Raw genomic sequence first — 27,399 nt, forward strand, 5'->3', positions numbered from 1 at the left:
GGATTAAGTTACACCCCAAAAGGAGGCTTCAATAAATGTTTGTTACAGAAAACTCGAATCTCTTATTTTTTATTCTATTGGTTTTTTATCTTTTTTCTTTTACCCAGATCAGAAAGATAATTTTATATTTTCTTTCAACTTTTTTGAGACTCAGTATTTTCTGATAATGAGAAGTCAGTAGATACATTAACAAAAGATTTTTTTCTTTTTTGGTAATAATTTAGATCATAAAAAAATAATATAATAAGACAAATTCTCTCAGCATTGGGTTGGGAGTCAGGAGGAGAAGGAAGAAGGAAAGGGAAAGAGAGAGTCCTTAGATTCATGGTGGAAACATGACCCACTACCCCTTGATTGAGCACCCATGACAAGGTCTCTGTGATAGGGAAGCCCCAGCTAAAGGATCCTGCCTCCGTGAGCACGAATGCTCCAGGGCTGCGCTGTGAGCCCCCAGGGCAGAGCCCTAGTGCTGGCTCTCGGATCGTCTCGACTTGGCTGCAGGTTGGTTGTAACTGAAAAGAGACCAGTGTGAATGAACCAGGAGGGGAGCATAAAGACAGAACTTTATTTCACTCAGCCACAGAGGGATAAAATGGCATTCTTCTCTAATTAAATTCTACCCCATCTTCTCGTCCTTGTACGCAGGGCTGCTGACAGAGGTTGTCGGGGCTATTGTGCCAACTGTGGAGATTCTGCCGGTAAATTGACCTCACCCTGAGGTGCTGGCTCTGCCCCTGCCTCTTGAGGTTGGCCCTTGTACTCGCAGAACCTTACATGCCTCTGTAAGTATAGTAAAACTCTGTTAACAATCTGAGGTTATCATTCAAAGAGAGGAAGATGAAGCCACTAATTGACAAGATGAGACCTTTTTCTGAGATCATTGGTTCTTTATTTGCAAGTATAGATAACATTTGGAATGAAATAAAAACTCAGCAGCTCAAATGCAACCAATAAGTTGAAGAAACAGTGACATGCATCCACAGGTGAGTGTAGATGTATAAAGCCCTATTTCCCTAGGCGAAAGCACAGCAGGGGTTGTGAAAGATATGCCTCCCTCACATGATCAGTAAATTAAAGATAATCATATTATTCTCTTCTGTAAAAGCCCATATACTTCAATGTTATAGCAAAAGAAAATGCAACTATAAAGGCTAGAAAGAATTTCTCATAAAATTTCTGAAAATTTGCATCACATCTCATGATATCCCCTTATCAATTATTAAAAACAGATTTCCTCAAGCAGGCCAGCCTTTGTATTACTTCTGCTTTCCATCCTTATCATTAAACTCAGAGCTATTGGACAGTAAGGATTACTCAGTCTAAAGCTGGCAACATACAAACAAACAGAAAACTCCTATTTGAAAGCCCTATTGCAAAGCTTAGTTAATGAGTAAACAGAAATTACTGACTCACAAGAAACACTCTCAGCCAGAAAGAGAATTATCAGAATAGCTTTGTCACATGGGAGTAACTGTTTGAAATTACTAGCCCATTTTGGAAACAGAAAGTCAGTTTATTTTCTCTGTCTTCCCTTTGGCCCATCTGTCTTTCTCTCTTGTTCCTCTTTGACCTCCAGAGGTTTTTATTATTATTATTTCTCCATTAAGAAGTTCAGCGTTCAGTCTCTTAACTTTCCTTATTGCCACATATGGACCAGATGTTACAGTTTATTCAAAATATCAAGAATCTTTGTATGAAAATTGATGGTGTAGGTTTTAAGGTACACATTCATTATCAGAAAAGCAGCTGCAGTAGACCACGAGTATATTTGTTTGTCCATTTTCTGTGATAGTTAAGAAAACTTGGGAGGAAACCTCAGAAAGGAGTTAAAATTCTGCACACAGTTTTATGTCATCCATAGAGATTGGTGGTGTTCCCATGGGGAGTCTCACCATTTATTTCTCTCTAGGCTGTTCTGAATGTTCATGGTTTTTGTTGTATTATATGAGGATCTTTGGACAATGGGGACAGGGGTTGATGAGATGTTAAAGAAATACCCCTGGCTGCCTAAATTAAGAAAGAGCATCAAAGAGATCGAAATCATGAGACTCTTTCATTTCCACAGTTGGATTCACTCCATTAACTGGCTTCCAGGGGCGACCAGGACATTTGGGGGAAGTTGTTTCTGGAAAATCTGAAATCAATTTAAATGCAAGGCTATTTGGCTCTATCTGGATGTCAGGGATCCAGTCATCATCACTCTCTGTGGGAGGTGGTAGTGTATTAGGCATCACAGTGGCAATGAGATCTGAGTCCTGAAAGTCAGGAAAGGTAACGGCTACACCTGGCTGGGCTAGGGAAGGGAGAGGTGTTGTCTTTTCTGTCTTCTCTTGCATCTGTGCAGAGGATGTAGTGCTATCTTCATAAGGACTTGCCAAATAGTGTGTTCTCCAATCATCATGCTTTCCATTGTTTTTTCCTTTGTTTTTATGTTTTCCGGGGCCATGACTATGCTTATGTCCATGGCCAAGACCATGCTTATGTCCATGGCCAAGACCATGTTGCTTTTGATGTCCATGGCCAAGATGGTGACCCTTATGGTGCCCATGGCCTTGGTCATGCTCATGTTTATGGCCAAGGCCAAGGCTGTGTAATTTTATTTGCTTTCCATGGTCCTGGCCATGCCCATAAGTGGGTCCTTGTTCTTTTCCTGAATCCTGCTCTTCATCTTGTACAGGTGACATGGCAGAGTAGGGTAGACTTACAGTTGTTTTTTCTTCAGTTTTCATCACTTGTACTGATCGGAAAGGTGAAAAACCCGGAGGCCTTTTCATGAGTGAGGTCTAAACAGGAAATATTAAGATGAATGCATTACTGTGAAAATCACACTATCAAAGAAGAAAGAAGGGATGGGGGCCTGACAATGCTATCTCAGTTTATGATGGGGAATGTCTTTGCCTGATTTTAAATGCTATATACATTAATATTCCATAAAGGATAAAAATGAATAATTTTTTCCTCTTTTGATTGATTTTACAATTTAGAGATATTGATTCTTCTTCCTAATAATACTCTAAAATAGAGCTTTTAATCAGGAAAAACTGGATGGTTAACTACATAATCTCTAGGGTACTCTCTAAGCCTATGGTTCCATAAGCCATGGCACATTATTTATTAATTGATACTATTTCTATTAGCACATTACTGCTTTTTATCCAAAAAGACCTTAACTGATTGTAAGAATGGAATAGATAAGCAGCATATATCCATAATCACTCCATTGAATTGAAACACATTAGTATATATATGTTCACAAGCTTGAAACACAGCCTTTGTATAATGTTTGTATTAGGCTATATACATACCTACATATGGCAAAAACCTAAATGCAGAACAAAGGGAGCAGAGCCAACTTGCATTGAAGCTATGGCTTTGTGGATTATTTCTACCTACACACTTACCTGTGAGAACATGGTGGTTGGAGGCAGTGTTTGGTGATTCAAAGAGCATGGTCTTTGAGGTCAAACAGGTCAGAGCCTACTAGTTATCAGCATGATAGTGAACAGAGTAGGCTCTGATTTGACCTAGATTTGTATCTGAGCACCACTAGCTTCACTTCCCTTGTGTGTAAAATAGGAATAATAAAATCACCTGCCTCATAAGAGTTGTCAGGAGAAAAATATGTGTCAGTCCTCAGTACAGTGTCTGAGATGGAGGAAGCACTTGATAAAGTTATTATCCTCTTTAGGACTTTAGCATCTTTGTAATTTTTCATGTCTAAATCTTGAAAGTGGGGAAGGTACTACTTACCTCCCAGGGTTCTTTTAAGAAGTAAAAAAATTATGCAAACTAATGCTTCTCAAACTTGCATATGGGTATGATTTCCCTGGGGACTGTGTTAAAATATACCTTTTGATTCAGGAAATGTAGAGTGGGGTATGTGACCTGCATTTTTCCCAAGCTCCTTGGATGTGCTTCCCTAAGAGAACCTGTGGACTCACGGGATACTAACCGTGTCTGAGAAGTGATTAATGGGACAGCTGCTCTCCCTTTCTAGCCATGAGAAGAGAGATCAGCATAGAAATGTGAGTATTCTCCCCATTTTAAAAAGATAGTCCTCCAATTCATGTAAATAGTGATTCATTTTCAACCACCAAATATGATTTTTCGGAATGAGCATAACTTGAAATGGCAACCCACTCCAGTGTTCTTGCCTGGAGAATCCCAGGGACGGGGGAGCCTAGTGGGCTGCCGTCTATGGGGTCGCACAGAGTCGGACACGACTGAAGCGACTTAGCAGCAGCAGCAGCAACCCAAACCAACTGCAATTAGAATCATACCTGTCCAAGTGAATGACAGTTGACAGTAGGGTAAATTTTTTCCTCCCAAGGCACCACATAAACATCAGCATCACAGTTTAGAATTAGCTATCCATGAAAATTGAAGCGAAAAGAGAAAACAGTGTTATTCATGGGATACATAAATAAGCATAAAACATCATACAGATTTCCAGGGAATCAGTAAGACAGCTGTATTATACTCACACCATGTCTATTGACCTCACAACTCTTGATCAGCTCTTTATTACTTCCCTTAGAACATGTGGTTTCCCTTGCTATGAACACAATAGAATACTTTTTTCCAGCTACCACCTGGAAAATGAATTAGCACAAAATAGGAGCTTAATTAATGCTGTGTAATAAATCATACATTTTATCATAAGGGCTTTTAGGGGAGAATCTTGACATTTTAATTATCTACTGAACAAATGAGTTACCCTCAAAAAGTACAAATATTTGACAACAAAACTTTGTATGCACGTTAAAATATTTGGCAATTGGGCTTATTTCCTTTTTTAAATGGAAAAAGAAAACCATGCAATCATTTTTATTTTTATATTTTCCTTAGTTTTATTGTTCAGCAACTGCAAGATTCACCAGCAATTCAAAGGCTCAAGTCATAATATGTAGAATCTAAGACGAGTAGGAAGAAAACTTAAATATTTCCTTTAAACACACCTTTTTGTTCTACGAAAGCTTGAATCAGAGAAATACTGAGTTAGTACTGCTATAGAAATTATGTGGTTTAGATTATGTGATTAGGAAAGTTCTTTGGATTTCTAGCTTGCTTCTCCGAGGTGTTTTTTTTTTTTTTTTTTTTTAGTATTAAGAGACTATTTTAAGCTCTAGCAAGTTTTAATCATTATATAATACTATCTGCTGTTAACATTTGTGGCTCAATTTTTTTCTTTTTGGTCTAGAATACATGTACTTTATTTACTTAAAAAGTAAAAGTCATTGTGTGGTTTTTTTCCAATACACTGACTTCAACAAAATCCCAAGTACAGTTTTTTTTAAAAAGGCTTACAGCCTTTACATACTTGAAAAATATACTTTATAAAATGTTTTAAAATTATATATATAAATTTAAAAGGTAGTTAACGTGGCCCAATTTTCAGACTAAGTTATTCAGCATTTCATTCTAGGATTTAAAATGTGTGTGTGCACCGAGGAAACCAGATGTGAAAGAGACACTTGTACCCCAGTGTTCATCACAGCACTGTTTATAATAGCCAGGACATGGAAGCAACCTAGATGCCCATCAGCAGATGAATGGATAAGGAAGATGTGGTACATATACACTATGGAATATTACTCAGACATTAAAAAGAATTCATTTGAATCAGTTCTAATGAGATGGATGAAACTGGAGCCCATTATACAGAGTGAAGTAAGCCAGAAAGATAAAGACCAATACAGTATACTAACGCATATATATGGAATTTAAAAAGATGGTAACGATAACCCTATATGCAAAACAGAAAAAGAGACATAGATGTACAGAACAGACTTTTAGACTCTGTGGGAGAAGGCGAGGGTAGGATGTTCAGAAAGAACAGCATTGAAACAAGTATACTATCAAGGGTGAAACAGATCACAGGCCCAGGTTGGATGCATGAGACAAGTGCTCAGGACTGGTGCACTGGGAAGACCCAGAGGGATGGGATGGGGAGGGAGGCGGGAGAGGGGATTGGGATGGGGAACACATGTAAATCCATGGCTGATTCATGTCAATGTATGGCAAAAACCACTACAAAAATAAAAAATAAAAAAAATGTGTGTGTGCGTAATATGATATAGTTATCGAAAAGAATATATTATACATACCTGTTTCCTGGAAGGTTGACCATTATTGAAAAAATAAAGTTACAGAGTGATAGTATAATTCCATAACAGTCTTCCCTTTCTCTTTGTGTTTTTTGAAAAGCATGGAGGAATTACAATGGGAGGAGGATGAAGAGAGCAGAGTCACAGAAAGAGCTAAGCTACTCCTCTACTTTTTCTGGCATCATTTTCTAGGTAAGCAAAGTAAAATTTATAAGACAAATTTGATAACTTGTAAAACTCCAGATGTGTATAAGCTGGGCAGGGAAGTCCAAAAAGTGTCTTAGAGTGTATACATTGGTGATCATGAATTTTGTTGCTTAATTTGAGAGTATACTTTAATCCAGTTTTCTGACATTGTTGTTGTTAAGTAGTCACTCAGTTGTGTCCAGTTTCATTGAAACCCCGTGGACTATAGCCCACAAAGCTCCTCTGTCCATGGGATTTCCCGGGCAAGAATATTGGGGTAGGTTACCATTTCCTTCTCCAGGGGATCTTCCTGACCCAGGAATTGAACCCCAGTCTCCTGCATTGCAGGTGGATTCTTAACCTCTGAGCCACAGTTGATTAATATGATGTTGCCTATGTTGACAATATATGACAAAAATCACAGCTGTTGGCTCAATTCTATTCAGGATCCAGAGGGGAGGAATAAAGTAGACCTAGTAATATCTTGTGTTTGAGAACCTCAAAATCGCATCTATATTGCTGTTCTTATCAGAAGTGTTCCCTGCTTAAGTCCATCCTGTCCAAGTTTTGTTTTTAAAGTACAGAATACTACTTAGTAATGTAATTTCCAAATGCCTAAGACATTTAAAGTAAATAAGCTAGAAAGGTATAAAAAACATTAATCAGTTCTTAGGATGATGAGGCTTTTCATAGGTGAAAAGCAGAGGAAAGAACCTAAAGGAAGGGGAAAATGTGGAAATTTGACTAGACAAAAAAGAAAACTGATTCTTAAATGTCACAGTGAATAAAGTAAAGGTAAACTGGGAAAAATATGATGTAGGGTCAATATTCTTATACACAGAAAGTCCAACACTAAAGAAATGAACCAAAGACATAACCAAATCTTTTGGAGAAGTTAAAAAGATCATTACTCCAGAACAAGTTGACTTTCATTAACAATCAAGGATATGCACATTTAAAAAGCTATATACAACATCATGTTTAACCTTGCGTCTTGTCAAGGATAAAAAACAGAGATGACACCTGGCCAGGTGTGGGAAACATGCAATCTCAGTCACTGCTGGTAGTATTCGAATAGGCCAAGTCAAGACCATCAGCCAGTGTCTTACATCCACATGGTGTGAACGTACATTGATATAATTGCAAATCATTTGGTGATCTGTCAATTTGCATCATAAATCTCAGACATCTACATATTCCTTGACCTTTCTAGGACTTCTTGTCAAAGGAAAATTCCTGAATGTGCACCCACAGATCCTTGAAGTGTACTTATCTGAGCAGAGGCAGGGAAGAACATTGACAGCAGCCGTGGGGATAGGGCAAAATGAACGGCATATGACAGAAATCACAACCGTTCACATGAGAAAACAAAGGATTTAATAAATGTTTGGCATCTGAAGTATGAAACCAACCTGGAATGTACATGTTCCCAAATAGGACTAAACATGCAAAGCCAAGGCAAGAATAAAATTGTAAAACAAGTTAGCAATTTGGCAAATGGGTCACTAAGAGAGTGGCTATTGCAAATTCATTATGGTAAGCTGATTTCCAATAAATCAGCTGCTTCCACTAGGGCTGCCTTGAGTGACCAAATTGCTCTCTTTAAATGCAAAAATAAGTAAAGAGTCACCTCTTAAAAGTAAATTTGAAATTCTCACAATATTCCAGATTACTTTAGCAAGTAAAGGGATGTAGCTTATTCAATTGTGGTTTTCCTTGTACCCTTAGCATAAACACATCCATTCTAGTATGTTGACTAATTTATAGAAAGAACTGGGACTACCAAGAGGACTAGATATACACACTTGAGAATGAGTGGTTCTCTCCTGACAGCAACTTTTTGACATGCATTATGTGGTGGAGTACTGGACTGTCCCTGCATCAGTAAGAATAAGGGAATTTTACAGAAAAACAGAGCAAGAAGAAAAGCTGACAAAGACAAGAACAGCATGAATTGGTACTCCTTTCAAGTAAGCCTAACATGGGTTATGTGCTAGTGAAATCAGGGAGAGGATATGGCATCCAGAAATAAGTGTGTGAGTAGGAGAGAAATCATAGTGTCAGTTTTGATTTATTTTAATATGGTTGGTTTAGGTCTTCCTCCTCCCTAGCATATAAAACTAATACAGGAAATGAGGAAGATTACAATCAACAGCCCTCTGTGACATCACCTAAAAGCTATGAATAATCTGAGACATTTTTTTCCAGTATTTTTTTTCTGTACTTTTTAATAATATGATCGAGAACAGAATGTTTATTCAATTTTATGGCCCCCCTTTTCACTGCATAGTATAACACAAGCATTTTCTACATCTAGAACTCCTCACAAAGATGGTTTAAAATTGCTGCTTGATACTCCATTGTAAGGATATGCTGGACACAATTTGATCATTTCTATATTATTGATCATTTTGAGAGTTTACCATTTTATATTTTGCTTTTATAGTTAAAGCTGCAATGAATATTATTGTGTTTAAAGACTTTTTCTATTTTATATTTCTAGAAATTCAATTACTGAGCCAGAATTATGAACTTTTAAAGTGAGATTTTCTTTGTAGACTATAAAGATCATGTTTTGTGTGTGTTAATCACTTAGTCATGTCTGACTTTTTGCCACCCCATGGACTATAGCCCACCAGGCTCCTCTGTTCATGGAATTCTTCAGGCAAGAATACTAGAGTGGGTTGCCATTCCCTTCTCCAGGGGATTTTTCCCAACCCAGGGATTGAACCTAGGTCTCCAGCATTGCAGGCAGATTCTTTATCTTCTCAGCCATCGGGGAAGCCTATGAAAATCATGTTTGTTTGCTATAATAGTTTTTTCCCTTTGGTCATGCTGCACAGCTTGTGGGATCTTAGTTCCCTGACCAGGGTTTGAACCATGCCCTCAGTAGTGACAGGGTGAAGTCCTAACCACTAGACTGCCAGGGAACTCCCAGTTTGGCTCCTTTTTGATGACTTTTCTTCAGTTTGTATTTAGGGAAGCCAGTTTTCAGGTTCCATAATAGGAATCTGTCCATAAATACATCGGTCACATGATGTTGGAGTTGGAAGGGATTTGGGCTTTTCTGATCCAGCCACAAAGGTTTCATGAGTCTGAATAACTGTCCAGGGTCACCCAGGATGTGAGTGGCAGATGCTGTTGCAGAGCTCGGCGCTCTGACCTCCAAACAAGGATACTCCTTAACCTCTACTGACAGGCAGGGAAGGAGAGATGAACTCCTAGAGGGTACACTTGCAGAGGGGAATGGCACCCCAGGCAGGGGAAAGATGACATGGAGAAGAGCATGCAAAGAAAGTCTGGGCAATGACTGGCTGATGTGGTGGAGCCCAAGGCACTGAGTGATATTATAATGAGAGATGGATCTAGAAAGGCAGAGGATAAACCTTGTTTTTCCTAGCTCTCAATTTTCTTAATTATACAAGTTGCTAGTACTTATATGGCACTTTAGATTTTGAGAAGTGATTGACATGTTTTTTTTTGACCCTTCCTATAGTCCTTTATGGGCTTCCCTTGTAGCTCAGTCGGTAAAGAACCTGCCTGCAGTGCAGGAGACCTGGGTTCAATCCCTGGGTTGGGAAGATCCCCTGGAGAAGGAAATGGCAACCCACTCCAGTATCCTTGCCTGGAAAATCTCATGGACAGAGGAGCCTGGTGGGCTGTAGTCCATGGGGTCACAAAGAGTCGGGCACGACTGAGCGACTAACACTTACTATAGTCCTTTATGGCTAGAAAACGGAGACAGTGCTTTAAATGACTTGTCCAAGATCACACATCAAGCATGCTGTGAGGTTGGGACTTGAAATTCAAGTCTACCAAATCCCATTTGTCAGGTATACTGTTTCCCAATCCAGAGCCAAGATCAGTGGTAAAATTAGTAAACAATTTGCAATAGACTATCACTATAATTTACAGACCTGTACTGTTGCTTTTTTCACAGTGTCAATCTTGAAATAGAAGGTTCCATTATTCTCTGCATTAAGCTTTGCGATGGAATGGTTCAGAGGCTCCTCCAGTTCTGGGCTGTCAACAGGTATAGGTTGGGGGCAGCCGAGACAAAGCCTGATGGGTGGTTGTACAAAATCCTCCCCTGAAAGAGGCAGGTTTTATGTCAGTGTATGCCCTGAAGGGGCAATCTAGCCTAGTACCTTTTCCACATGTGATCCAGCGTCCACTGACAGAGGGCCACATGGCAGCCCAAGATCCAGCAGTGGAGGTTGTCTATCAGACCTCCAACTGATTGTCTCTCCTCCTCTTTTCCTCAAGTGTGTTTAGGGAAACTTTCAATCAGAAGGTGACTCAATCAATATGCTGCCCTTTTCTTAAGTTTTTACATTTTTGATGGAAACTGTAAAAAGCAATGCTTAATGTAAAGGAATGATTTTCTAGTGGGAAAATTTTAAATCCTATGACTCTGGTGAGCAGGAAACTTCAGTAATGCTTCATATTGTGCAATGTACACAGCTATCTTCCAAGTATGAGAAAAGCCAACCCTTGGTATAAGAATGTTCAAGATGAGTCCAGATGTTCAAGCTGGATTTAGAAAAGGCAGAGGAACCAGAGATCAAATTGCCAACATCTGTTGGATCATCGAAAAAGCAAGAGAGTTCCAGAAAAACATCTACTTCTGCTTTATTGACCATGCCAAAGCCTTTGACTGTGTGGATCACAACCAACTGTGGAAGATTCTTCAAGAGGTGGGAATACCAGACCACCTGACCTGCCTCCTGAGAAATCTGTGTGCAGGTCAAGCAGCGAACAGTTAGAAATGGACATGGAAAAACAGACTGGTTCCAAATCAAGAAAGGAATATGTCAAGGTTGTATATTGTCACCCTGCTTATTTAACTTAAATGTAGAGTACATCATAGAAATGCTGGGCTGGAGGAAGCACAAGCTGGAATCAAGATTGCTGGGAGAAATATCAGTAACGTCAGATATGCATATAAACCACCTTATGGCAGAAAGTGAAGAAGAACTAAAGAGCCTCTTGATGAAAGTGAAAGAGGAGAGTGAAAAAGTTGGCTTAAAACTCAACATTCAGAAAACTAAGACCATGGCATCCAGTCCCATCACTTCATGGCAAATAGATGGGGAAATAGTGGAAGCTGTGACAGACTATTTTTTGGGCTCCAAAATCACTGCAGATGGTGATGGCAGCCATGAAATTAAAAGACACTTGCTCCTTGGAAGAAAAGTTATGGCCAACCTAGACAGCATCTTAAAAAGCAGAGACATTACTTTGCCAACAAAGGTCCATCTAGTTAAAGGTATGGTTTTTCCACTAGTCATGTATGGATGTGACAGTTGGGCTATAAAGAAAGCTGAGCACCAAAGAATTGATGCTTTTGAACTGTGGTGTTGGAGAAGACTCTTGAGAGTCTCTTGGACTGCAAGGAGATCCAACCAGTCCATCCTAAAGGAAATCAGTCCTGAATATTCATTAGAAGGACTGATGCTGAAGCTGAAACTCCAATACTTTGGCCACCTGATGCAAAGAACTGACTCATTTGAAAAGACCCTGATGCTGGGAAAGATTGAGGGTGGGAGGAGAAGGGGACGACAGAGGATGAGATGGTTGGATGGCATCACTGACACTGTGGACATGAATTTGAGTAAACTCTGGGAGTTGGTGATGGACAGGGAAGCTTGGCATGCTGCAGTCCATGGGGTTGCAGAGAGTCCAACATGCCTGAGCTGACTGGTATAAGAAATACTAACTTGACCTTAAACGTGCACTATCACCCTTTCCCCATATTATAACATGGAAAGGAAAAAACCTTTAATTGAAAGGATCTTATTCTGAGTAGTTAAAAATGAGATACAGCTTCCCCAGTTCACAATATCTGATGCAGAGACAGCTGGTATAACGAGAAAGACCAGCTGACGTAATCAAAGGGCAGCTTTGCCCAGAAAACAGAAATGTTTCCTTCTGTCACCGTATTCTCTTTGGCCACTTGCTGAACAGTCTCAGGTGCACCTGCTGCAGCACAGCGGGGCAGGGATGGGACCCAGGGTTCCTAGTAAGGTCGGTGGGTCATGCGGACTTTATCACGGGAACCAAAGCACAGTATCTATGGAAAGACCTAGCCAGTTGTCTGGGACCAGCATGAACACCAACACGTACTATCCCTTACCTGGGTAAAGGTCACATTCCTGCAAGAAGGAAGCAATTCTTAGCTGGAGATCCACATGTGCTTTATCTGTACATTCACCAATATCCTGTTTTTTAAAAAATCATATAAGAACATGTAAATCCATGGCTGATTCATGTCAATGTATGGCAAAAACCACTACAATACTGTAAAGTAATTAGCCTCCAACTAATAAAAATAAATGAAAAAAAGAAGTTTTTAAAGCATTTAAGAGCATATATTAAAAATGTTCTTAAGAATCTTTAAATGAGTAGTAAAATTAAAAATACGATGTTGACTCTGCAAATTATTGTATAGAGAAAAACAGAGCAAAACATAGTCTATATGCAAAAGACAGAAAAAGAAACAATACAAAAGTAGTACCACCACCAACAAATACACACACCCAAACACACAGAGACATGAAATAAGATGACAAGAATACCTAATGTAGAAATAGTAGCTATACAAGTGAGTGGGTAACATTTTCTCTTAGCAAGACAAAAGATTTTCAGATCAAGTTAAAACCAAAGTCAAGGTACTCCATCTTCAAGAATAATAGCATATAATAAAAAACATAATGAAAGATCAAACATAATGGAGACGGACTTCCATGGTGGTCTAGTCATTAAATTCCCATGTTTCCACTCTAGGAGGCATGGGTTTGATTCCTGGTTGGGGAACTAAGATCCTACAGGCTGGGTAGCACAACCAAAAAATAAAAAAATTCAAAAAATTTTAATAGAGTAAAATAAACATAAAGGATAAGCAAAGCCACATGAAGCAAGTGTTAAGTCACTCAGACATGTCTGACTCTTTGTGATCCCATGGACTGTAGCCTGCCAGACTCCTCTGTCCATGGGATTCTCCAGGCAAGAATACTGAAGTGGGTTGCCATTTCCTTCTCCAGGGGATCTTCCTGACCCAGGGATGGAATCTGTCTCTGCATTGGCAGGCAGATTCTTTACCAACTGCATCACCACCCAAAACATAGACATAGCTTTATTCTAAAAGATGTTTGGTGAGGTATTAATCATAATAAAAACAGAAATAACATATTTTGTTGCTTTTGAACACAGGACCAAAAATAGGAAAGTAATTTAAAAAGCAATCTATGGTATCTTCACTAGGATATTAAAAGTTATTTAAAAAGAAGTTTACCAAGAGTTTTAAAGACATAGAAAAAAATGTAGCATGTAAAGTAATTACAACTAATAAAACACACACACAAAAAAAACCGGTCAAATTTGGCCATATTCCCCATCAAAAAAAGACAAGAAGGAAATACACTCAGATAACTTTGAGTGGTTGGATATAGGATATAACATTATTTTTTCTCTTTGTTTTCTTATTGTCTTGAAGATTCCTATAATGTATATTTCCAACAAAAGAACACACATGAATATAATAAATGTCATTTCTTAAAAAAATATAGGAAATACCACACTTACAATACCTCAATTTTGGGTGGGGAGAAGTATACTGGAGGTAACTCAAAAGTTCTCAGTATCACCAGCACCTTTGGTCTACCTGAGAAACTTTTGATCATCTGACCCCAGACCAATTAAATCAGAAGGTCTGGGTTTGGAAATAGGTGTTTTTTAAAGCTAGGCTAGTGATTCTAAGGTGTAACATGACTGAGAACTACTTAGGAAACTCCTTAAATCTTTGCTTTTCAAATTTTAATGTGCAGATGAATTGCCTGAGACTCTTGTTACGGATAATATGCAGATTCTCATTCAGTAGATGTAGGTGGACTTGAGATTCTACTTTTCTAAGACGCTCCCTGGTGTTGCTGATGCTGCTGGTCTTTGGACCACACTTTGGATAGCAAGGCCTTCAATCTTAACCAACTGTGGGCAAAATAATTCATTTGCATTTCATGTTCTTTAATTACTGTAATAACTCTGTGAGATAGATACTATTATTCTTCACGATTTTACAGATGAAGAAGTGAAAGCTTAGGAAAATTACACCAAAATCTGACTGGCTTTGTTACCTCAACCAGCCTTTGCATTTCTGTGTTGCAAAGCAAAAACTTAACTGGGGCTTTTATAAACAGATGCAGCAAGATTAAAGCTAGATAACATTTAGGCCTATATAACCTCAATTTGAAGCTAAGCATAAAAAACGGAAGATATTATAAATGCTTAAAAGGCCAGATTCAAGTCAAACTGACAAAGTTACAGTGACTAGAACCTATGATTTTAGAGGGTTTCTCTCTCTCTTTTTTTTTTTTACTATTTTTAAAAATTCTGGTAAAATATATATACAATTGCCATCTTAACCATTTTAAAAATAATTTATTTATTTTTGGCTGTACTTGGGCCTTTGCTGATGTACGGGCTCTTCTCTAGCTGCAGCGAGTGCGGCTACTCTCTGGTTGCTGTCCGGGCTTCTCACTGCAGTGGCTTCTCTCGTTGCAGAGTACAGGCTTTAGTGTGCTTGGGCTTCAACAGTTGCAACTCCCGGGCTCTGGAGCACAGGGTCAGAATTTGGGGCGCACCGGCGTAGCTGCTCTGCAGCATGTGGGGTGTTCCCTGGTCAGGGACTGAACCCATGTCTCCTGCATTAGCAGGCAGATTCTTTACTGCTGAGCCACCAGGGACGCTCCTTAACCATTTTTAAGTGTATAATTCAGGGACATTTTACAGGGTTGTGCAACCATCCCTACTATCTGTTTCTAATAGTTCTTATCACCTAGAAAGACTAGGCGAACAGACTTGCAGCCACCCCTTGCTTAAAGCACAGCCTTCTGCTAAAGTGCATATACCCCTGGGAAGGACCTCATGCCTGATCATCTTAACATGCATTAATTCCTGCCACCTTGAGATGCTCTCTTTTAACATAATTTTGGTTCAGTAATAAGATATCATCCTAGAAAGGGTCACTAAGGGAGAGAGACTCAGGATGTACTTATGAAAGAGAAAAGTAGGGGAGGGAGGGTGAGAAAACAAGCAGAGACAGTTGGAAGTATTGTCCTGGGTAGAGTTCAGAAGCCTTGTAAGGCTGTTGAGCACACAGAAGGAAAAGAAGATAGGAAAGCGTGAAGACATGAGAAGACAAACTTGACTGTGGCATCATTTTGTCTCAGGCTATTGCTAGTCCCTCGATACATCTGTAGATGCTTATTGTCAGATGTATAGACTCTGACCACTAGGTAAGCAGCTTGACAGGTGATATGAGTTTCAGATTCTCAATGGGACATGAAAGGGAACTGTTGAATGTCATCTAAAATTTTAGTGATTGAGTCTTCCTGGACAGCTGAGTTCCCACACCTGTAAATACTGGACACAAAAGGCTAAGAACTTTATAATTAGATTTTTTGCCTACTTACACCATGTGAAAGGGACTTGCAGTCTGGAGTTAAGAATGGAAATTTCTCCTTGGAACAATTAGTTTGTGCAATTGAGTAAGTAATTTCATAGTTCCATCCAGCCACCACCTGAAACAATTTTGGATTAAATATTTAAAGGTCAGTTTAAACATTATTCACAGTGTTAGAGGAGCTTAGAATAATATCTGGCATTTGGTAAGTGTTCAAAAATACAAGCTATTATTATTACTAGGCAAAAATCATTACCAAATTAATATTGAGCACTTTATGATGCTCACACCCTTCAACACAACACACACATACACACATACAGCTACACATCTGAAAATGAAAAGCAATTTATAGACAGAGTTACTGTATTTTCTTAAGTAAGACCTAGCAATATTTCCTCTGTGGGCAGCAGGAAAAAAAATGATCTGTTAAATTTTGTAAAATATTAATGCTTTTCTAGATGGATAAAGAAAACTTGGGAGCTGGAGTGGCTTTAACCAGTAGGTCCTTAGGCTCCCAGACTGCCAGGCAGTAAGATTTCTCCTGCTTTATCTGAGTTGGGTCCCACCCTGATAGCCGGATATGAACAGAACCAAGCAGAGCTTGCATCTTGTATGAAGGCAAGCTCCAGAAGGTCAACTAAAGGTCAATTAAAAGCAAGGAATGCTACTGACCAAAGTGAGTCCTCCATAATCAGAGGCTGAAATTCAAGAGGCTCAGTCGACTGTCAGTAAAGGCTTCAATGGAAAAACCAGATTTATTAATACAAGTATTTGCTCTTTTCTCTGTTGAAACAGAGACTATAATTTAGAGGGTACCCAGCAACTGTGCCAACCTTTTTAGGTACATTTTAATATTGGGGGGGGGGGGTCATGTTTGCCTCATGACAGCTAGGTGATGATAGAGTCTTTTTAAAATCCTAAGGCCAGAATGACTTTTTTTTCCACCAATGACTTTTCCATTTCACAGCACAAGCAGAGGTGACCACTCATTCATTAAAAACAAATCTTCCAGGAAGGAAGTCTGATTAGCCTACTTTCCCTTCTTTATACACTGCAGCATCCAAATCACTGTGCCTGTGGAGAAAGCTTTACTCCTGAGCTGGTCATATGAGAACACGGAAGAGTTCCTCACCACCACCTGTGGAATCATGTTGTCCTCTGGCCAAAGATTTATTTTAGATAATGAAATTCTAAACCTTAAAGTTCTAACACATTTTAGCAATACTATGGCAAGAGAAAAATTAAAGAACAGACCTGTCTTTGGGCTCTTTTTACTTCTTTCAGATCAAAGAGGTGGGAATGATTGGTGTTTTTGTTAAAATGTTGGATGGCATGTCTCAGAACAGGCTCCAAGTCAGGGCTCGTGGTAGATATGGGATGCACGCAGCCAAGGCAGTCATACTGCGCTGTCACCACGGGGCCCTCGGCTTGACAAAGAATAGGCAAAAGGGCAGCATTAAGGAGCGAAACCTACATTCACATACATTGCCCTGAATAAGTCAGATAATTCATCAATAAAAAGCCTTGATAACAAACTTTTCAGTAAATCCTAGTAAGCACTAGAAAAAAGAGAACACAAGTCTGCTTTTGAGTCAGAGGGAAGGCCTACCATCCACTAAGGAACATCTTGTATGCATTCTGTTGTGCATGGTTATTTAAAATTTAAAGTCATTTAAAATTTAAAGTCACTTAAAATTACAGGAGTGATACACAAATCTATCCTCATAAAAATCAAAACATTACAGATATATTTTAAGTAACTTTTCAGTGTTAATGAAAGCCCCTTGAAGCTAGACTCAAGGCGTAATACATTCTGTATCCTTTCTACTGAGCAAATATGTATTTCACACCTGCTATAACATGTCCTGTGCTGAGCCTGGCCGTGTGGATACAGAAATTGATGAGTAATGTTCACCGCCATGAAGGAGTTGGACAGAGTCAGGGGGAAGAGGTAGAAGTGGAGATGGATGATTTCAGTATAATTCAGCAAGAACTTGGAAAGGCAGGAGCCCAGAGGAGGCACAGGGAAGACTTTTCTGAGGAAAAGAGGCTAAGCTAAGAAGGGTGAAGAGCAGTCAAGGTAAACCTCACAACCCGAGGTGTGAGGCCTGAGGAGAAGGGACAAATGGGTCTGGATGAAGCAGAATGAGGCAGGGACAGAGGTGTGGGACACGGTGTACACACATCTTATCAGTTTATAGCCGGAGACGGGGAGGGGTGATTTGAGGTCTGAGCAGTCAGTAGGGAAGCAGGGAAGCAGGGGCTTCCCTGGTAGCTCAGCTGGTAAAGAATCCTCCTGCAGTGCAGGAGACCTCGCTTCGATTCCTGGGTCAGGAAGATTCCCCGGGAGATGGGATAGGCTTTCCATTCCTGTATTCTTGGGCTTCCCTAGTGGCTTGCGGCTCAGACGGCAAAGAATCCGCCTGCAATGCTAGAGACCTGGGTTCCACAAAGAGTTGGGTACGATTGAGCACAGAACTCAGCAGTCAGTAGAGAGGCCTCTGTTATGCAGCCTGAACTCTGCTCTGTAGGCGTGGATTCCTAACTACCTTCCTGGGTCGCCCTCTCCCTTGACGACCCTGACGTAATGACGTAAGCTATGGCGCCCTCTCCTGGAAGATGCACATACCCACAACTTTGTCCGCTCAGCTGGGGGCCTTTCCTAGACCTTCTGAAGTGAATTAATGGAATGCAAGCCCTTAGGACTTCCCTGAGGGCTCAGTATTCTTGCTTGGAGAATTCCATGGACAGAGGAGCCTGGCGGGCTACAGTTCACGGGGTCGCAAAGAGCTGGACACAGCTGAGCGACTTAACGACACTTTTCCTGTAAGAACGGGAAGCCACTGAACGGGTTTCAATAAAACAATGTAAAATATGTTTAAAAGGAGAGAGTTTGTATTAGATTACCAGTGTTCATAACACAGAGCCTTCACCCCCTGATCAGTGACAGCACATGTGGCAAAAAGGGGAAGTAATGAAGGAGTCCTGGGTCCCTTAACCCTGGGGCTTTCACTATCCAAGGATGTAAGATCCCTAGGTCAGCAGCTCAACACAACCCCCTTTGCAACTGTGTGTCAGCTTTCTTTCCATAAACATGTGTCAGGAAAAGACTTACTGGGAAATATTCATAGCTTTACCCCCTCCTTTCCTTGTAGACATTAGACTGAATCAGGGTAATGGGCAAAGTTAAAAAAACCTAGGGGATTACATGGGAAAGATGAGAGAAATGACTGATGTGAAAACAAACAAAAAAAGATGAACACAGAAAATGAAAGGGGGAGATGGAGAAAAGCCCAGAGGCTGGTTTGCCTGACCTCAAGGGCAGCTCCCAGCTAGGGTGGGGGAAGAGATGGAGCAAACTTCTGAGGGTGAGAAGAGCAGGGAAAGATGCAAACTCAATTTTTCTGGGTAACAGAATGATTTTCCACCCTGCCCCAATTTCTAGAGAGACTTTTAAATTAAAGTTTTAAATTTTTGAAATTCCAAAACATATCTGGCCAAAAAGGTTTCAGATAAAGCATTATGGACCTAGCAGTAATTTCTGAAGGTGTGGCAGAGAGCATTTTCTCTCATGGTACGTACGTGCTGTGCTCTGGCTAATGTTAAAATCTGCTTACAATATAGAGTTCTTAAGCTGAATAATAAAAAGCTATTCCCATCAGAAAATCTCAATGACTTGTGATTTCTGTCACAACACTATCTTTCTTTGAATGCAGTTTCTTGCAAGAATGGGAACTCAAGGGATGTAGTTTCTTGGGTACCCTATGGATGATTAAGGCTGAAATAGAAGTGTCACCACTACAGTGAAGGTCACCAGGGTGGCTAAAGATGCTGTTCTGGAGTTCACTTGTAAGCAAAGGCCAGTTCCAGGATGGCTTTTGTGACTGACATCCCCTAGATGTGTCCATCCTTCCGTACCTGGCACCTCTGCCACAAGAGGGAAGGAGCTAACAGTGGTTATCTGTTGATAAGCTGCTCCATACTTAGACTCCAAAGGAATTTCATTTATGAAGGGTCTATTCCAACCACTCTGCTCATTACTAGCTACGGGATCTTGAGAAAGATATTTGCCTGCTGTGGGCCTTAGTTTCTTCATCTGTGAACTGGGATATTACTATATGAGTCATAGAGTTGTTTTGAGGGTTAGATATGTTACTGCACATGAAGTGATTAGAATTGTGGCTGGTAATAAGTGCTTAATAAATGTTAATTGTTACTACTTTTATCTTGATTATCATTAATACATTATTATAATTACATCTTCAGATGTATCATCTAGTTTCATCCTAAAGAATGGTACAAAGTGGGAATTATTGTTATCTCCTTTCACAGGTAAGGAAAAATGAAGAAAGTGAGAGCTTTCAAAGATTCCAGGCCGGATCTGACTCAAAACCTTTGCTTTTCTCATGCTAGGATGCTACCTACAGTTGAGGCCAGTTCTGTATCTTCTCATTCTTTCACACACACCTAATACAACGGAGCTCCTGAGGAAGAGGATCTGGATGACACCAAGCGGATGATTGGCATGGGCCTGGGCCCACCTCAGGAGTCTGCCGCTCCACCCCTCCAGCGCCCCCACAAGGCTACAGATGGTATCGCCACTGCCGCCCTCAGGTAAAGGGTTTTTGGCACCATACCGAAAAGGTTCATTTCCCCCCAGGGCAGCACCAGCAAACACACCAGCTACCTGGAGTGATCAGGCAGATCTGGGTAGCCACGGAGAACTTCATATTCCCTCTCTTGGCCACCGTCGCTGTGCACTCTCCTGTGGCCTATGAAAAAAAAAAAAGATTTATCCTAATCTTTCAGATGAAATCCACTTAGTACTATTGCTAAATATGGCTTTCCTTTTTAAAATCTTGTCAAGATTTTTTTTCCCTAGGCATTGTTTTGAGGCACAGAATAAGTATTTTTCAGCCAAATCATTATTTTTAAAAGTCACCAATATTCATGAGATAGAAAAGAGGCACTCTAAATGATGAGATTTTAAAGTATGAATCTTTGTTTCGAGCTCTGGAGATATTTCCTCTCCATCAAGATGCACACCATGGCTGTGAATCAGCCTGCTAAACACTCCTTTTGATTAACCTCTCAATTTCAGTGTTCAAACTGCATCCAGGAAGCCAGGGTTTTGACATTGAAGAAATGGCTCCCTGTATTATGAGGAGATTGTCTTGGTTCCTGGCAGGCAGCATCACAATCTCCCTCAATTATTATGGCCAGACCAGCAGCTGTGCTGTGCCAGAGCAGGGTAAGCATTAGGTTAAGACCTCTTGTTATTAAAGCAAAATCGTTTGCATAATGTGTCTCATTTCTTCCTTCAACAACCTCAGGAAATCAATTTGATCTCCCCTTGCAAGGGAGCACACTGGTTCCAAGTGATCAGCTGGTTGAAGGTAGGGCAGGATTGGTACTCAGGACTGCTCAGGTGAAGCAGCTACACTGTCCACTCACCAGCCCCAGGTCTCAGCCAAGTATTGATCTGTTGCCTCTCTGGGGCCTGGCCCTGTTGGGCATTCCTGTTGGGCATTAGAGTCCCCTTTCTGTTGGAGGGCTTTCTCCATGTTTGACTGCGGGCCTCTCTACGCTCCTTCCACCTATGTGAGAATGCAGACATCAAGCATTTGACTCTTCTACACAGTTGAGGGTGTATGTGCATCCTATAAAAGCAGCCAGCAATATTAATCATCTCCAGCACTGGTGCACAAGTCTGGCATGCTTGTCAGAGAAAACGGAGCCTCAGGAACAGTCAACATACTCACAGCTTGTGTAGAGTCCTTGTAGTCACAGTCCTGCCAAGTTATATTACTTTGAAAAGGACAGTCGCCCTCCTTGATTTGGTACTTCAGGGAATAAAATATGTCAGGATTATCCTGAAAAACAGCAACCATGGATAGGCAGGTCTCATCTAATGAACCCAATAGCACATCATTTGAGATCTGGTACAGTTATGAACATATGACCTCTATTTGATTCAATTAAGGCAAAAACATTTATTAAAATATTGGAAAAATATTGAAAGTTTATAAATATTTGCTTGGGAGAATTTGTAATATACTATTTACAAATATACATATTTTTAACTTACAAAGTAGATCCATAGTATTAGCCTATTTTTGTAGAAACCAATTTATACATAAACATGATTTTTAAAAGTCTGGAAAACTATGCAGTGAAACTGTTAAATATGTATCTTTCAGTGGTGGGAGTACAGTTCTCTTTTGCTTTTCTCTTTTTTTTTTTTGCTTTTCTCTTTGAACAAACATTCCTAAATTATCTATTTTTTAAAACAAACATCTATCATTTTTACAGTTAGAAAACAAACCATATGCCTTTTTAAACTTTGAAAAAAGTTACAGTTATCTGGATGGTGAGATTAATTATGAGTAATTTTAGTATTTTTGTTTGCATTGTTTTGCTTTCTATTTAGTCTAGCATGTCATGAAATAATAAATAAGCCTTTTAAAGTTTAAAGGTGCTGAGATAGATGAACTTCCAGATGCAAAGCTTCTCAGTTGGTAGGTGAAAGTAGGGAGGTCCCTGGTGGATGGCATATGGCTTAAGCAGCCTCCCCATCTTGGAAAGGCAGAGCCAGCACGGGATTGCAGGTCTCCTGACTCACTGGGAAGTGCTCTCTCCATGGTGTTTGCATCTGGGAGGTGATGTCATCAGACAAAACAGACTCTGAGGTACCATCCAGTTTCAGATTTTAGTAAAACCTAAGTGATCATGGTATAGGCAGTGTCCACATGGCAAAGTAAAGATGAACAGTGATTCTATGGGCATTTTAGAATAAACTAGAATAAACCACATTTGCCATGGATGTCAACCAATAAAGACAACACCAATAAACTTGCCAGAGGACCCTAGGACTCACATGTATGCACAAGTATGTGAAACAGAAAGACTGGATTTTCAGAAAACAACAACAAAAAACCTCTATCCACTGGACTTTTTCCTTTCTCCTCATCATATCAAATAGCCGTTTGTTTGTTTGTTTTCCACCAAAGTAATCGATAGCTTAACTCACAGAAACACAGTGTTTTATAGTGAAATTCATTTAAATAAACCATTGAAAGATTTGTATTTCTTAAAGTCACACACGCTGTCAGGCTTTATCTCCATCCTGGGTATATCAATCAGTGATTTAAAAAAAAATACTGAAAACCAGCTAGAACATGGCTGTTACCTTGATACATTGAGCCACATTGATTTCACAATAGATATTTTGTTCAACACAGCTGGCTCCTCTTAGACAAACCTTCCCTTTCCCCAAGCATAACTGAGGTTTAATTGACAAATAAAAGTTGTATGTACATTATGCAATGATTACCACAAACAAGCTAATTAACACACCCATCACTTCACATAGTTACCTTCATTTTTGTGGTGAGAACACTTAACCTTTTAAAAAATTTCCAGTAAAGCCTTAATAACTGTAATCACTGCACTGTACATTTGATCCTCAGTACCTATTCATCTTATAACTGGACATTGTGCCCTTTGACCAGTGTTTCCCCATTTCCTCCACCACCCAGTTCTGGGAATCACCATTCTACTTCTGGTGTCTGTGAGATGGAATTTTTAGATTCCACACAAGTGAGATTGTACATTTCTTAGATGTACTCCTTTAAGAATGGGCTTTCCGGGTGGCTCAGTGGTAAAGAATCCAGGAGACGTGGGTTCGACCCCTGGGTCAGGAAGATTCCCCTAGAGGAGGAATTGGCAACCCACTCCAGTATTCCTTTCTGGGAAATTTCATGGACAGAGGAGAACAGCAGGCTCCAGTCCATGGGATCGCAAAAGAGTCGGACATGACTTAGCAACTAAACAACCACAAAGCTTCCCTTTCATTGTCAGTTCTCTGGTGATTGGGGTGCATGTGTGGGGGTGGGGTGGGGTTGAGGGTGAGTGGGGCCTGGGCTCCAAGTGAGAGCACAAATCCCAAGTGACCTCAAGGTTAAACACAGCTCACTCACCGTTCTGGTGACCTCGGTTACGCGGTACAATACAAACTGGTTGTCAGCTTTGTTTCCACTGTTATGTTTCTTCAGAGCAGTGTCCACAGCTTTAAATACATCTTGGTCATTGCAGTCGATTTCTTGAGAGGACTCTTGGGCTAAACCTGGTAGCAGCCTGGAGCAAAGGAAAAGGATGGTGATCAATTTCATGATTTAACAGTCTCCCTTTAGGAGTTTCACTAGGAATTGGGAGCCAGCTGGGAGCCAAGACACTGATTTTAACTAGCTTCAGCCTCTGTCTCCTCCGGGCTCTGCTCTTTCTGCCTCAGTGCTCCAGGACACTGGCTGATTCCCGCTGCCATGCACTATTTGCCCTATTCCAAAAGGACAAAGGACCCTGCTGGGTTATCCAAGCAGATTTCAGTCTGAAACATTACAACACTGGGGTGGTTGATCTGCTTGTTTGCATTTGGGGAGCATGTAGGACCACAGAGCTCATTTCCCGGTGATTGCACAACTTTGTTTAGCAAATCAGAGCAGACTCTCATAAAGGAGGAGGGAAAAACCCACCAGTCACCTCTGTTATTCCCTTGTGACTCTCCCAAAGCCATTTATGAAGGTCACTGCATGTGACAACAGTGCCACAGTAGGTACAATGTGCAGACACCTTATGTCAAATTTCTCTGCAGGGTAACTAGCTGCAGAGAAGCAAATGTCCCGCAGTCATTTTGAGGCCTGGAGAACCCATGCACCGGGACATAGTGGGTGCTGGGGGGTCCCACATCAGGATATTGGTGCAACTAAAAGTAAAACATGGCCATCCTTTCTGTGGTCTGTGGTCAAGCCAGGCTCTCTCTCCACTCGCATTAGTTCTAGAAAGGAAAATGCTCCCTAGGGTGGAGGAGACAGAGGAGAAGCACAGAAGAAATGAGTTGGGCGAAGCCCTGCATCCCCAGTCCTTGCTTCTGGTTTGATGGCTGTGGGTGTCCTTCACTGCCAAGTCTCAGCCACCTGTCTGAGAAAGACCAATTATTCGGGGAAGCGTGTTTTAAGAGTAGGCTGAAGATGAGGGCTAGTCCCTAGTAGATGTTTACCCTCAAGTCTTATCCCCCTCCCCCATAAAAAAGATGTTTGATTTCTTTGTCATTGATAGGGTTTCTAGCTCAGCAATTCAGTCTCCCCATGAGTCCTTGGAAAAGAGGAGTCAGTGTGGACTGATTGGTGGCAGAGTGGCAAGAACATGACACTTAATCCCGAACTTGAGTCCAGTCTAGTCCTGCTCCTTCATTGCTCTGTGATCCTGAGTCACAGGATCAGGGTCATATAACCTTTCTGAGCTTCAGTTTCCTCCTCTGTAAAATATAGAATACTATCTTCACTTGTTTTTTAAAGAAGTGAATGTTAATATAATACATGCACAGCACCTGCTAATTAGTTCTTACAAATTATAAATACATTTAGAGTAGGATGGTTAAAAATCCATGACTTACGGAAGTGGTTTCAGGTGCATGGTGATGGTATGTGTGTGGTGTGTTGTGTAGGAAAAAAAGCTAAGGGTGAAAGAGACTTGGGTAAATTCCTAGGCTGAGAAGGAGTGGTAAAGAAGGAGACGTGGGTTTGATCCCTGGGTTGGGGAGATCCCCTGGAGAAGGAAATGGCAATTCATTCTAGTGTTCCCACCTCGGAAATCTAGTGAACAGAGGAACCTGGTGGGCTACAATCCATGGGGTTGCAAATGGTCAGATATGACTCAACAACTAAGAACAAAAACACATGAGATGACGGATGTTAACTAAACTTATTGTGATGATTATTGTGATTACTGTGATTATTATCCAAAGTTATGTAAATCAAATCATCATGCTATACACCTAAAACTTATACAGTGATGTGTGTCAGTTATTTCTTAATAAAACTGACAAAAGAATGAAAAACACAGGACTTGGCAGTGTATGGGCATATGTGTGTGTTCAGCCACACAGTTGTGCCCATTCTTGCAACACCGTGGACTATAACCTGACAGGCGCCTCTGTCCATGAGATTTTCCAGGCAAGAATACTGCAGTGGGTTACCATTTCCTCCTCAAGGTGATTTTCCAAACCCACGGACTGAACCCATGTCTCCTGTATCTCGTCTCCTGCATCTCGTCTCCTGCATCACAGGCAGATTCTTTACCACTGTGCCACCTACAGGAAATAAACAGCAAAGGATATGACTTTGGAGGATATTGATCTGGATTGTAATCCCAGCCCCACAATTTACTTGCTGTAAGATCCTAAAAAAGTAATTAAACTTCTTTGGGCCTCATCTTTCTTCCTTAAAAAATAGTTATCACGGAAGCCCATTTTCCTTTCCTCCTTGAGATACAGCTAGGTTTCATTTCCTGAAGCCACAGTGATGATACTGGTATTCATTACTAGTGTTTAATAACTAGTATCATGCAAACACTGACCAAGCAGACCAGATACAACTCATCAGAAGACTCACCAGCCAAAGACAATGACTGGGACACCCCACTTAACTCCAGCCCTGCAGAATCACATTTCTCCATGAAGGCACAGACACAGTGCTGGCAGCTTGATTAGAGTGGAGAAAGGTGAAATCCAGGAAGACCAAAAAATAAAAATAAAAAAATAAAAAATACATAGCTTAATAACTCTCAGAAGCATTTGAGCAGTATTTTATAATTTATTAAGTCCTTTCACAAACATTGCTTGAATTATTAAAACAGTTTCCTGGAAAACACAGTATTGAATCCTCTCAATGCATTTCAATTAAATGCATTCATAATAGGCAACCAGTTGATACAGGTAAATAAAGTAGTAAGAAAGGATTCCTACTTTAGGGATTTTACATTGTGCTAGAGGTTTGGACAATATACCATTGATTGCTTCTTTTCTGGATGTTTTTTGTTACATGTTAGCTAAAAAGTATGTGAATGTTTAACTTTTGCTATAATTAGTAAATTGTGGGGCTGGGATTGGAACCAGATCAACAACCTTCAAAGTCACACTCTTTCTTATTGGTTATGTAACTATATGGGCTTCCCAGGTGGCTCAGTGGGTAAAGTGGGTATCTCCTGCAATATAGGAGATACAGGAGACATAAGTTTGATACCTGGGTTGGGAAGATTTCTGTGAAGGAGGGCATGGCAACCCACTCCAGTATTCTTGCCTGGAGAATCCCATGGACAGAGGAGCCTGGCAGGCTACAGTCCATGGAGTTACAAAGAGTTGGACACGACTGAAGCGACCGAGCGTACATCCACGCATGCACCTGTATGTACAGGCAAGTCCTGTTGTAACCGGACCCTTCGGGGCCTTCCTGGGACAGAACCCCACCCTGTGCCCTCTGCCTGCCTCTTGTTTATAAAAAGTTTCAGTCTTCTAAACCTTCCCTGAGTTCCAAAGAGCAGATTCACACAATTACTAACTAGGGAAGTGAGGTAGTACAGAAACAAAGGAAAAGCAAGCCCAATATAATCTTAAACCATGATTTTTATTTTAAACTGATACCTTGATTTATGACCCCAAATTGTCCTGTGGCTTTAACCAACTGGCTTCAAGAGGGCTTAAAATATATGACACTGGGCAGGTGGAGCAAGGCGGTGTGGGGAGTCAGTTAAGAGCTGAAACTCCTGACCCATCACAGAGGCCCTGAGAAATAAAATGCCTCAACCATT

The 27,399-nt window shown here is 40.4% G+C and overlaps 1 protein-coding gene and 1 long non-coding RNA gene across 4 annotated transcripts; one reads left to right on the forward strand and one right to left on the reverse strand.

Annotated features, from left to right (window-relative positions):
* Positions 1–544: 544 nt before the first annotated feature.
* On the reverse strand, positions 545–24,180 carry KNG1 (kininogen 1). 2 transcript variants are annotated; one of them, XM_020878829.2, is made up of 11 exons: positions 23,736–24,177; positions 21,519–21,629; positions 20,444–20,528; positions 17,011–17,183; positions 15,764–15,871; positions 12,430–12,514; positions 10,211–10,383; positions 4,485–4,592; positions 4,281–4,367; positions 2,706–2,783; positions 545–780 (listed from the first exon to the last, which is right to left on the reverse strand). In XM_020878829.2, the coding sequence occupies exons 1-11, from the start codon at positions 23,925–23,927 to the stop codon at positions 670–672; spliced, it is 1,311 nt and encodes a 436-aa protein (XP_020734488.2). In that variant the 5' UTR covers positions 23,928–24,177; the 3' UTR covers positions 545–669. The 2 variants fall into 2 exon arrangements, with proteins under 2 accessions (XP_020734488.2, XP_020734485.2); XM_020878826.2 differs by lacking the exon at positions 545–780 and having other exon boundaries at positions 867–2,783; positions 23,736–24,180.
* LOC139034740 (uncharacterized) lies at positions 2,689–21,055 on the forward strand. 2 transcript variants are annotated; one of them, XR_011487255.1, is made up of 4 exons: positions 2,689–4,025; positions 6,208–6,299; positions 20,170–20,370; positions 20,858–21,055. It is a non-coding gene; the product is annotated as an uncharacterized lncRNA (long non-coding RNA). The 2 variants fall into 2 exon arrangements; XR_011487254.1 differs by having other exon boundaries at positions 20,170–21,055.
* Positions 24,181–27,399: the final 3,219 nt, after the last annotated feature.

The sequence above is a fragment of the Odocoileus virginianus genome, chromosome 4 (assembly GCF_023699985.2).
Source record: "Odocoileus virginianus isolate 20LAN1187 ecotype Illinois chromosome 4, Ovbor_1.2, whole genome shotgun sequence".
Taxonomy (NCBI): Eukaryota; Metazoa; Chordata; class Mammalia; order Artiodactyla; family Cervidae; genus Odocoileus; species Odocoileus virginianus.

Coding starts and splice junctions, on each gene's coding strand:
- KNG1 (XM_020878826.2), bottom strand. CDS start 23,927: ATGAAATTGATCACCATCCTTTTCCTTTGCTCCAGGCTGCTACCAGGT. Junction 21,630..23,735: donor TAACCGAGGTCACCAGAACG/GTGAGTGAGCTG, acceptor GCTGTTTTTCAG/GATAATCCTGACATATTTTA. Junction 12,515..15,763: donor GCAAGTCCCTTTCACATGGT/GTAAGTAGGCAA, acceptor TTTAAAAAACAG/GATATTGGTGAATGTACAGA.